The 13,288-nt window shown below is 38.5% G+C and overlaps 1 protein-coding gene across 1 annotated transcript in view; it reads right to left on the reverse strand.

Annotated features, from left to right (window-relative positions):
* The window catches only part of KIAA2012 (KIAA2012 ortholog), a 68,943-nt gene that overhangs the window by 15,859 nt on the left and 39,796 nt on the right, over positions 1-13,288 (reverse strand). Inside the window, exons 12-13 of the mRNA XM_088135813.1 lie at positions 12,984-13,060; positions 12,017-12,178 (exon numbers count right to left, since the gene is read on the reverse strand). Of these exons, the coding sequence (XP_087991939.1) occupies positions 12,017-12,178; positions 12,984-13,060 (239 nt within the window). The remainder of the gene's footprint in view (positions 1-12,016; positions 12,179-12,983; positions 13,061-13,288) is intronic.

Here is a 13,288-nt window from a genome sequence, read left to right on the forward strand (position 1 = left end):
ACACTATAAGACTTTGCAAGGAACCAAGTAAGCATGCAGATCATCGCCCATATAAGGCAGCCCTTCCTGAGAAAGTTGGCCCTTCCATTAAGCAAAGTGAAGTGACCCTCTCAAGCAACTGATCTGGGGTGTCATGAACAGCAGCATATTGTTAGTGATTTAATGTGGTGTTAACTGCATTGTGTTTGCTCAGCATGGGAGAGAATGTTGTGGTATTTCTGGATTCATTTGGCAAAATTAGATGGCAAGGGTTTGCAAATTCTCCATTTCTCATATAAATTAGAACCTATTAAAGTTGACTTTGTTTCTATCCTAATCACATAAACAGATCCCTTGACAGATGGAAAACCAAAATCAGCTGCAATCTTTATTTAACAAACTGGATATAATTTGGGTTGTTGGTTACTCAAGGCCAAATTTGATGGGGAATTAGCAAACTATTGTTCCCTTCTTCCCATTGAGCTTATGAACCCTTCTCATAACTAAACTGTGATGAAATCCATTTGCATGTTTGAAGGTTCTCAAGAATGCATCTGGCCACATAGGCTGGCGTAGAGATAGCTTTATAATCAGCCATGTTCTTCTCACCCTTGCCCCTTTTTAATTTTTTTTCCTGCCAATCAATTTTCATAATGAGCTATTGAACATTTTATTTTCTTTATTTAAAAGACATATGGTGGGCCATCTTATGTACTGCAAACCTGGGTGGTTCACAAAACAACAGTAAAACATCAAAGAACAATAAAAACCATTAACAGACACTCCTGGCACCCCAAAAAACAACCACTCCTCCATACATCAAAATCTGATTTTTTTTTTCCTGGGCTCTAGCCTCACCCTACCCCAGCTTGAAAGCTTGAAGTGACTTCTTCAGCTGGCCTTAGAAAGACAGGGCCTCTATGGCTTTTGCTTTCTGTGACATGACCCCATCATGGGTAAAGGCTGACTGACTGCATGGGAGCAACTTTTTAGAGTGAGCTGCTGAGGTGAAGAATCTGGAATAACTGCAATCACATTTGTTAATACAGGCATATCTACAACAGCATTGCATGGCAAAAGGAGAATTGGTGGTACCAGCTTTAAAAGTGAAGTCTTTGGAGGATTTTCTTTTTTTTTAAAGCGTAATTTTAGTGGTTTTTTTCTGCCCATGTTTTTCATATAAGAACTTTCCAGGCCAGACCAAAAACCTAAGCTGAACAGCTTTTAGTCTGTTACATTAACAGCTATTACCAACAGAGGGAGCACGTGATCCAAGAATAGACAGTAAACTACACAAACTGTTTCTCCAACCCCTTGATTTAAATCAGATGCAAAGACCTAGCTTTGGCATCTAAAGGGGCTTACTGTCTTTTGTATTAAATCAGCTGACTCTCTAATACCCTTCAGATGTATAAAATTACAAATCCCATTTCCTCTACCATCATCCCTCCCCAGCATGGCAAGAGGGGATAATTGAAGCCCAACAGAACTAAGGGGCCTCCAGGTGAAAAATATAATTTTAAAGAAATACTAACATATATTTCAAGGTATTCTATTCCTCCAGCCCTCTTGTATCATATAACTGGTATAGAACAAGTTGGTCAAAATTTCACAGGGAGCCACCAGCCACAATTCCACACAGAGTTTTCAGTAGCCTCTTAACTTTTAGGCAAATTATGACCACTATAGAGGTTTGTGGAATCCTTGGGATTCTCTGAGCTTGGTTGTTTTCTTGCAGACATTTTGTTATCCATCTAGGTAACATCTTCAGCAATAAATAAACAGCCATGTAATGTGTGACAGCTGACAACATCTGATGTAGTAGGAGTGGTTGCAAAAAGAGGCGGCATACAAATAATGATAGAGAAGTAGAAGTAGAGTCATTTTTAGCCAGTGCAGCTCTGGGATACATAACCACATCTTTCCAGTCCATTGGACGCCATCATTCTTATGGCTGTCACTTCATAGCAGCTCCATGTAGCACGGAGAATGTTGCTAAACCACAGCTAGGGGGACTGTCTCCCAATGGAGGCCCTGTTTGTGAGAATTTGCACCTCCATATGGACATTTAGAGAGATGGCAACTACCCCTTGCATAATAGATCTAAAAGATTTGGTTGCAGTCATGTAAACCCAGCAATTGCCATCTAGCTCCCACCTCAGTTCCCACCAATGCTCCCTCTCTAAAGTCAACTAATCCAACTTACAAAACCCACTACTATAACCACCTTGATAGCTGACCATTTTGCCTCAACTGAAAAAGCTCCAGTGAAGGAGTATGAAATCCGATGCATTTGCTTGGAATCTTCTGTTTATATTGGGTCTGTCTACTCATTCTCCATGTGATAAATGGGCCATTTAAGAGATATAAATGTTCATTCACAGTCAAGCTCCCCAGGGCTGCCACTAGGACAAAGATATTGTACAAAATGGAGAATCAAAAGGGATTTGGGCACAGAGTGATGAAATATTTTGATTGCTTTACTATGTACCCAAATAACTGCCAAAAATTAGAGAAAAAAGTAACGTTGCCAATGTGTCTAAATGACAGTAAATCAATGAGACACTTAGTTGGACTTTGGACTGTTTGCAACCTAACTGTGGGGAGACTTTATGGCGCCCTGGCTCTTCGTTTTCACATTTGCCTGGCTCTTTGCCAGGCCCCACTTGTAAGGCAGGAAATGGGAAGATCCCACAGGAGGGGTACGTGATGTGGCTCCTTCTGGTGCCAATGCTGGTGAGGCAGAAATCTGTCAGAAGTGACTCCCATTTTCTGAATGATGGAACGGCAGAGCAAGTTGCCTCACACAAGCATCAATCTCCTGCCTAAGGTAGTAGAAGAGACGTGAAGAATTTGTGTGAATGATAAAAACCTGGATAAAGTCAAAGTATGCTAGTTCCATTTCACTGAGGATCACAGTGACAAAAGTATAGACTTCTTACTCAATATGCAAAATAATTTGGAGATTAGTTAATTGGGATATTTCTATAATTTACATCAGTCCAGGATCCTGTAAAGAAAATGTTCCATTAGACATATTGTGTATAAGTTAGACAGGAAGAAAGGAAATGCTACTGCTCATTATTCCCAGGAATGCTGGAGATAAAACTGTTACAGATTAAAGCATGGAAGTCAGACTCTTGATCACATTCTGACACTTGGCTCCCTTCACACATATAGTGTCTTCTCAACAGCTACCTATTTGCCTACCCACTGAGTACCAAATCAGCACTAGTTACACCTTTTTGGTCGGGGGCCATCAGTCTGAGAAACAATTTGCACCCAAAGTTTAATCCACTGTACTGCTAGATCAAATCTGGCAAGAGTTTCAGCTTCTTGGTTTAAGACTTTAAATATCTATGCCCCATATTGTGTGCCTTTAACAAATGCCCATGGTACTTCTCTCTTGGAAATAGTGCCTGAAAAGCAACTACAGGAGGCAGGCCTTATGTGTAGTTGTCTGTAAGAAGGCAAAAATAGTTTGTTTTCATAGGAGTACAAATATTCTGAAATTTAAACAGGAAGGAAGTCTAGAGTAATTCAATAACATAGCAATATACAGAAACAAAAAAGCACATTTTTGTTTCAAATCTAAAGCAGTACTGATTAGTGGTTTGTTGAAACCAGAGCTGGGTTTCAAATTATGTGGTATTTAAAAAATGGCTACAGCACTATTGTTTAATTTATAAGTGTTAAAGATAACTATTTGACATTGATGAGTGCTAGCTGGTTATAAAGCACTGAAATGCAAACTCTGTGTGGATAAGGATCAAGACAGATTTGACACTGAGTCAAATAAACTGTTTGTGGATAAGGATTGAGACATTCGACACAAGGGTCACATCATGCGCTCACTTCCCAGCATGGATTTGTGTTTATGTACAATGTATTATGCATACCTAGACACCCTCATTATGCATTTAACACATTGCATTTGGCAATCTTACAAGTCCAGATCCAAGAATCACCCCGAGGGGAGCATATTGGTGGCATCCATTTATATCCCTTCTTACTGTGAGAAATTAGGGACAGCTCCATTTAAATAGAGCCTAGGGGCCCTTCCCCTTTGCTGAATTAAAAGCTACAGTATCTACCCATTCATCAGTCAACAAAAATTAACTGCCTCCATGGCAGATCCTTATCCTAAGTTCGTTGTCTCTATTCTGAGTCACTGCCAAATAATGCTGTCCTGATTGTGGGTATGCAGTATGTGGTAAGTGAAGCAAGTGGTTGACTCTATCAGCTTTGTTGTTCTCTCTCTTTAGAACATCACCAGGGGCAGGAAAGTCATCCACCAATCATTACTCTGCAGTAGGAATGGGGCATGTCTGGCTGCAGGTCTCTTCTGCCCATCCTGTCTAAGCTCCTTGCTATGTTCCTCCTACACCCTGTTCTGTCAGCCTACTGGCAGCAGAGAGACCTGACTGGGGGACTGGAGGGGAGGGGAAGACCCATTACCCATCATTTTGAGATGGTCAGTAATTGCCTCTCTAGCCACACTGGTCCCTGACTTCACCTCTGATGTAATGGGTAGTGAAGCATAACAGATTTTACACACCTTCAGGTTGCCCTTGGATTTTTAAATCTTTCACATCTTTGGCACAGGTGTCCTTTCCTGCATATCTGTAGAACTAGAAAAGTCTATTGACAGATGTGAAGATTCCCTCCCTTGGGCTTCATTGGGCTAGCTGTTGTAGGAAGAAGAAAAGGAAAAAGGGGGGAAATACTAACACAAAATGAGCTCTTTGGATACAACTCTGGAGGGAGTTTTCAGAAATTGTCTCATTGTTACAGGCTTGTCTTACAAGAATTTCGCTGTGTGTGGAGTTCAGAACTAGAAATCAACTGAGATAAAACCCAGGTTGCGCAAAAAGGTGTGCTTTAGGAACTTCCCTGGTGTGAGCAATGGATAGCTGGGGTTGTTAAGCAGTTTAGAAAATCACAGATCAAGAGAATGAAATTCCCCTGCTAATGCACTGCACCATTTTTTTTAGCACTGCCAGCAGCAGCAGAAAACTGTCTTTGGTTAGCTATTGTCTGATATGTACAAACAGATCTTAGCTCAATACAGCTAGAAATCTATATGAATCTAATTTAAAATTTCTTTTCCTTTTTTAAAAAATAACATCGGGCTTCCTGTAGCTGTACGCGACTTTTATATTGTGACTTCTATTCTGAGTTGAGACTTCAGCTGTGTCTGGATGTGAAAAGAAGAGAAATACGAAGGAGTGAATTCTGGCTTATATAAGATAACTTTGTACTAATTAGGTATGAAAAATTAAACTGTTCCAGATCCATGTACCTGTAACATGGTTTCACCAATAGATCCATCCCATTACTACATCAATCTATTGCTTACGGATCCTTTCTTGATCAGAAGCTTGAAAAACACTTCTAAATGTTCAGAAACTGCAAGATAACTAAATTCTAATCTGCATATTAGTTCAGGATGGGTGGATCAGGTTAAGTCATATCAGTCTTTATGCAACACCTGATTGGCAGGTATGCTACATCTGTTGTAAAGGGTGCATGTGCTTCTAAATGCCATTCTTCTTTAAAATAAATGGAGACATGGTGAGTGGGAAACAGCTAATACTTCAGGTCACACATTATGTTAAGCTATGGCTTGTTTAATCTAGGCGGCTAGGACTGTAAAATCATAGGCTATAATTTTGGCTAGGTTCACACAAGAGGTAAAGCCAAAAACCAACCAATCACATGTTGGCTTAGTGCAATAGATGAACTATGTCAGTATTGTTGGTGTATATTGTGGAGAAAAATGATATAAACAGGTAAGCCCCATTCGAAATGCTGTACTTTAAGTTCTCATCTGCACCCAAATACTCATCTATTCTTAAATAAAAACAGGCTTTTTTAGTCAATAATCCCTGTGTTTAGTCCAGTTGATATAAACTGTGTTCCTGGTTTGTGCACAAGTTTATATCAGCTACTTCCATAATGCCAAGTGCTCATTGCTACTAACAAAATCAAATTAGTCTCACAAAGCTGATTTTTCAATAGAAGAGAGTATATGTAGCTCGGGATTGATTCTTGGTGCTTCCTTCCTAGAAGGAAACAAACAGCCTAGAAGACTGTCCCTAGGGCCAAAATGAGGCAGTTGAAAATCAGTGTTCCCAAGATGATGATGATAATGATGATTGAAAGAAATATAATTTGATTTCACAACAGAATGAACAGGAACATTCATGATTTTTTTTTTTTATCCGCACTCAGTCGTTACCGACCCTATGGTGACTGCCTGGACGAGTCCTTTGCAGTTTTCAAGGCAAGGTGTTTCGGAAGTGGTTTGCCAGGGCCTCCTTCCTAAAGCAGAGCCCAGCTGGCGAGCGCAGGAGGCGGGGTTTCTGTTGCTTCGCACCTTTTTCGGGTGTGTGCAGCTTCCGCGCTACCGGCAATTGCTCCCATCTCCTTTTTCCAAGGCGCCGCCAGCATTTTTCCTCCCACCGGAGTGAGAGTACCCATTTATCTACTCACGTAAGTTTTTGATCTGCTGGGTTGACAGGAGCTGGGGGAGGAGGCAGGAGCTCACTCTGCTGCGCGAAGGCTGGGCTCGAACTGCTGAAGCGTCGACCATTTCTGGCCGGCAACTTTCAGCATCATTAAGCTGCTGCGCCACCGCGTCCCCACATTCATGATTATCATCAACAAATATCAACCTGTTAATCACTTTCTAATTCTTTCAACCCAGTTGCCAACAACTCTGTCATTTATCACCTGGAGTAAAGTAGGGGGAAGTGAAGAAGCTCCAAGATACCAGGGAGCAGTGCTTAGAACCAGGGATGAATCCAGGCCAAATTTCTGAAATGCTGACTCAATGAGTGAATAAGACCTAGAAGACTTTCAGTCATAATTTTGTCCAGAGTTTTTGGAATTGTAATTCTTTGTGAAAATTTTAATTGCAATGTCACGCATATGCCTCTGGAAACAGATACATTATATAGAAACCTTATATATTATATATTATAATATTATATATTATATATTATATATTATATATTATATATATTATATATTATATATAATATTTATATAATATAATATTATATATTATATTATATATATATATATTATAATATTATATTGTATATTATATAATTATATATAATATAATATATATATATATTATAATATTATATTGTATATTATATAATTATATATAATATAATTTTTATATATATATATATATATATATATATATATATATTATATATTATATTATATATTATATTAGAAACCTTATATGCATACCACTTTGAATTCCTGGAAGAGAGGTAGGATATACTTCTATATGGATAGATAAATATTAGCTCTTTCTTCTGCTGCCTCATCAAAATGCTCATGAGCAATTGAGAAAGCTGATTGCTTTCAGTCTTCTGAAGATGAGAAATAATCAATGGCTCTGGACCTAACTAGTCTGATCTTGTTGACATGGAGATATTTTTGAGCTGTTGCATATTCTACATTGTTCTCTCACAGCTTCAACCAGCTGGCTTTCTAACAACTGTGCCCTAGATAACTCACACTCCTCAGAATTCATCAAAGTTTATATTTTGACTGATCTTCCTTTGCAGAAGCTGTTTAAACTTACTGCAAGTAAATTAGGATCAGAGTTAATTCCTAGGAGCATATGCTCAGGCTCTTAATTCAACATTCTCCTGGAAGCTAAACAGGGATCTCTTCTTGTGCAAGAAGAAAACAGAACATTGTGTCTAATTTAGGAAGGGTCCTGGGATAAGTGCTCTTTGTGTTAAATTCCAACCTGAACATAAGTTGTAGATCTGATGCCATCTTCTTTGGCTAATCTATGGAAATAGAAGTCCATTTAACATGTGATGGCAGTAGAATGTATTCAATGCATCATTGTACATATACCAGATGACACAGCTTAGCTAACAATGTCTGTATGGTGAATGTACACATAGAGGATTAACAGTTGCTTACAAATGTTTACAGAGAATGAACAACATGCAACTAAAAAGCATGGAACTATTTCTACATATTATACATTTATATGGGCATGGAAAATCTGTATAGATTACAGATGGGTAGATCAACCCACACATGCATCACTCATGCCTTAGAGAATGCAGCAAATGAGCAGTTAGAGATGTGCCTCCGTATGCCCATATAACACCTGTGCTACATGAACTGCACTGGTTACTGGTGAGAATCCAGATGCAATTCCAGGTGCTGGTTATCACCTATAAAGCTCCTCATGGCATAGAGCCTGGCTATTGGTGGCACCACCTTTCTCCCACTGTTTTTGTCCAACCCTTAAGATCTGACAGAGCAGGCATGCTTCCAGTCCTTTCCATTAAGCAATATCATCTAATGGGACATAGAAGGCAAGTCTTCTCGGTTGCAGCTCCTGCCGTCTGGAATATTATCCCCTAGGAGGTTTGAACAGCCCCAACCCTGCTAGTCTTTAAATGGGCCCGGAAGACCTGGCTGTTTTCCAAGGCTCTGACTTAAACAAGGGTGTGTGTCAATCTGAATGGATATTGTTGTCTATAATGCATTTGGGCTTAGCTTTTAATTCTAGACTGCCCAGGGTCTCTGTGAGTTAGGTGACCTTATAAATTTAAATTATAAACAATTAAGGAGATTTTATTACCAATAGAGTATGAAGGGGTGGGAATCCAGTTGGAGATGAGTCATAGCAAATGCTCTGATTCTAGACCGTATTTTCTCTTTCTCTGGGCTCAGAAACTAAGCAGGGCTGAATTTGGTTAATATTTGGATGGGAGATCTCATGAGAATGAATCCAGAGTTAACACCAGACTGGGAAATCAAAACAAACAGAACTCAACCCCCAAAAGGCAACAGCAAATCACTTCTGTACTGCTACCAAGAAAACTATATGGCATGTCAGGATCTACTAGAAGGTGATTTTATCTTTTTATTGTCACCCAAGTTTTGTAAATTGTAATGTCTCAGAAAAGATTATGAGAGAGAGCTAAGAGATATTCTATAGAAAGAACATTCCTTATTTTCAGAATTCTTGCCTAAATACTTGAAAAAAATGAAGTATGGAAGCAAAACAACAACTGGTATTGGCATAAAAAAACTTCAAATGACTTTAACTCTACCCAACCTTATTTTTAAATGAAACCTCATCTTAATTATTAACACACACACACACATACATATACACACAAACACACCAGTTTCCCTTCCAAATAAAAATAGTTTAAAGCAGTAAATGGGATTATTAGTATCCCACATACCCCCTTGTTGGTGGGATGAGTGCAAAAGTATGCTGAGATAAAATCAAATTTTGGTTGCATTGGAATCATTTGGAATTCTGGACAACATGTATCAAATGACCAGTAGCGTCATCACCATTAGAAGGGAATTCTACATGTAGCATGGGTATGATTAAGGCTGGTAGTTAATCTATGTACCCAACTGGTGACAACCATGGAATACGGAAGATTGTTACTTGGAATCCGTAGGAGTAAAAGGTAGGAAGAATGACATAATGAAATGAGGAAAAAAATTAGATATGTTGTATGTTTGGGAGACAAAAGGATTATTAGGTCTCAGTAAAGATGGTCTGAATTTGTAGAATGATAAATACATAAAGGGAAATGAATGTGTTTATTTTACTATGAATGAAAGAGTTCAAATGTATGTCAAAAAGTATGACTTAGTATTTGCCACCATGTGAGTGGTTATGAAAGTTAGATTTCAGGTTGATGATAATTGCATGTTACAACCCAGTGAACAGTGGTAATGGATGAGTATGAGGAAGAATTCTGCAACATTCTAAATGAATGTGATTCAGGACAAAACATTATTCTATTAGTAGACATAAATGAATGAATGAGAGTGAGCTGATAGAGTATAGAAAAAGTAATTGGGCCATTTAGAGTCCCAAGAGCAAAGGAGAATGGCAATGGTTTGGTGAATATTTGCTTAGAAGAAAGTTTATTTGTCTCAGATAACGTAAGTCTATTGATGCAAACATGTAAAAGGAATGGATTGAAAAGCATGTTTGATTTGTTAATGCTTTATTTAAATAATTAAGAGGACTAATTGATTTAATTGTTGATGTTACAAAGAATGTAATCAAAGAGAACAAAGAACTGTTAAGAAATGAAAAATTATTTTGGAAGGGGGTGAAAAGGGCTAAACAAAAAGCCTCCACCAAAGTGAATGGAAATTAAAAAAACGTAAGTGGTGAAATGATCTGGGGTGAAAGTGAAGTAAGGGAATGCAGGAAGGAATATTTTAGAGATTTATATGGGAGAGATAACCATATGTCAAAGAGTGAAATTGAAATTAATGCTATAAACGTTAGTCTCCAAGAAAAAATTATGAAAGTGCAGTCACATATGCTCTGAGAACATTGAAAAATGGTATGGCTGCAGTTTAACAGGAGACATGTTAAAATATGGATGTGGTTTATTAATGGGGTGACTGTGGATTAGTGTCATGGGTATGTGAAAACTGAAGCTGTGCCTGACTATTGGAAGAGTATGGTTATTGTTTCCCTAAATAAAGAGACAGGTAGCAAGAATTAATGCAAAACTATATGGGGATTAGTTTATTAAGTGTACCCAGGAAAGCATTTGGCAGATTTCTGACTGAAAGGTAACAAGAGGTGACAATGAGTGTATGTGGCTGAATGCTGTGTGGCTTGATGTGAGACAATGGGTGAGAGCCCTTCAGATTTTTACTCTTCAGCAGGTCATTGAGAAATGCATGAATGTGAAATCATACTCATTGTATGTTTGTTGATTTAGATTATATGAATAGGCCTGAATTATTTGTACAAAATAAGAAGTTGATGATTGGTTGTTGAATGCAGAAAGAGCTGTATTTGATAGAAGCAAAGCATGTGAGAATAAATAGGATGCTATTTATGGGATAAATGTATAAGAAATTCTTCTGGTGACATTACAGCTATATTTGTCAGGGGCATAAACGTGCATGGCCTTTTATTGTATATGTTGATGATGCAGTTTTATCAGCCGATAACCCAAGTGTTAGATTGACTGTATGATGTAACAAGAAGTATTGATCTGAAAGTTAATGTATCAAATACCATGTGCTATAGTTGTGTTTGATAGGGAAAATTGAATAAATGACTGCAAATTATACATCAATGGTGAAAACTAGAATAAATAGATGAATTTATGTATATTGGTAGAATGTTTATTAAAGATGAGAAAATGGATGGAGAAATGTTAAAATATACAAATGCTAGTAAAACGCTAGTAGGTAGCATGTGGTCCATTGTATGGAATGAATGTTTGTAAAAAACCCTCCATACTTCTGTCCACTTTGTTATATGGAAGTGTGAGTTGGGTATGTCAGGAGAAACAAGTTGAATCCAGTGGGAAGGGGTTACTTAAGAAATGTGTGTGGTAAAATAGGAAGAGGTAGGGGTGAGAATGAATGGGTGCTGAATAACTGTGGACCAAAAAGGGGGACCAGAAGGAAAGACGTATGTTGAGGAGACTTATTCATTAGAAAGAATGTATGAGGATCATGTTGCAAAGGAACTTGAATAGAACAAAAGGAAGGGGAAGACTGGGCAAGTTATAGCTAGACAGAGCTGATGTGATCCTCAAAACAAAGAAATTAGAAGTTTAGAAAACCAAAAGCAATATATGTACTGGTGTATGAATGTGACGGAAGCAAGGATGGTTTGTAAGGATAGAATGTATGGAGAATTTGGGAGTCATCTGAACGTGGCAGGACACGAAAGTGAGAACTCCCTTGAGTTCTGTTTGCATAATCAGCATGGTAATGCTTGCAGGTTAGTGAGTTCTCCATAGGACTTGAGATACCTATAGTGGGCAAATGCCTAAGCATATCACTTTTGAAGCTAGTTTGTTGGGTACAGCCATAAGAAAACAGTTGATGCAATTCAAGTATGCTCTTCCAATGACATCCTATCCATACTTACTCAGCAAGTTAGCATTGTTGAATTCAAGGGAGTTACCACCAGGTAAGGGTGTATAGAACTATAGCCTTGGTACATTAGTGAATAATATCTAGCCAATACCTTGCATAATGTCACTACTGCTCCTCTGCTTCATGCTATGTGTTTGTGGCAAGGTGGAGTATCCCTTTTCCTCCTTACTCTGCCATGGGTAGCTGTTTCTGCAGAGACCAGTTTCACTAGGCTGATATCTTTCTCCAAACTCAGCAGAAACACCCTCATTTCCTAGTGCACAAAACGAGATAAAAGTATTAATTTCAGTTTCTGTTCCTGAAGCAAGAATAAATACTTTATGAGAGAAACTGAAGTAAATTTACCTGTGACGTCTTGGTGATTTTCAAAGCCAGTCCTGTTTCTTGGTAAATTTCTAGTCTGTTGAGTTAGGGGAGGTTCCTTTTTAAAAAGATAAGCATCAATTTTGCAAGTCTACATTATTCTCCAGTCTCTTTAATAATATATGTGCTGGGAGAAGCAATGTAGCCTACTGCCTTGTGTTCAGCAATGCCTAGTTTGGGCAGCTTGGAGCACATAAAATATCATCACCCTTAGAAAAATCCATCCTAAGTCCTCACCTGCAGGCTATATTTCTATCACCTCAACACTTAAATGGATTGCTCTTTCATTTCTGCATTGCAACAAGTCATTTTGGTTGTGCCATTGGGCTTTCTACTTCTTGTGGAACAAAATGCTAGAGGTCCGGTAAACATTTCACCTTATTTTATCCTACCACATCTGAATTAAATTTCATATTTTTTAGTTTATTAGCATGCAAAACCTTGCTCCCTTTTCCTTTTTCCAACCAACTCTTACCTTTGCCTATCCTGATGAGGCTGAAATCCTATTAAACAAGCGTTAATTCCAACTTGGTGTGCAGCCTACTTTAAGTAGGTTATTGCTGCAGGCAATTATTCTGAGGAACAGGCAAACAGAACACTTTCTCCTCAACAGAATAGTTTTATCTGATAGGGCCTGGCCTGAAAGGAAGACATGGCTCCAGAGATGGGCCTGATTCAGTCTCACAGGCTGTCACCTCCAGATGCTGAGTACAAGTGACTGTCTCCTCTTTTGGCTCCTGCATTCTTATTACTTTCTCCCTCAGGTAATAAGCTGAAATGAAATGAGAAAAACAGGAAGTGCTAGATTGGGGAGGGAAAGCCATGATTGAAAAGTGATGAAAGAAGCGTCTGGGTAGCAGCCACTCTGGAGGGAGACCTGCCTCGATTCACTTCTCCAGGCCAGAAAGAAAGCTGAAGAGCAGAGTCAGCCTGCTGCTAAGGAGATGTTTCCTACAGCTGGTTTAGTTCAGCTTCATGAGGTCCTTTTGCCAGGTGGATT

The sequence above is a fragment of the Python bivittatus genome, unplaced genomic scaffold (assembly GCF_059951505.1).
Source record: "Python bivittatus isolate LINGU-HERP-01145 unplaced genomic scaffold, Pbiv_v1 ctg000200_np1212, whole genome shotgun sequence".
NCBI classification, from domain to species: Eukaryota; Metazoa; Chordata; class Lepidosauria; order Squamata; family Pythonidae; genus Python; species Python bivittatus.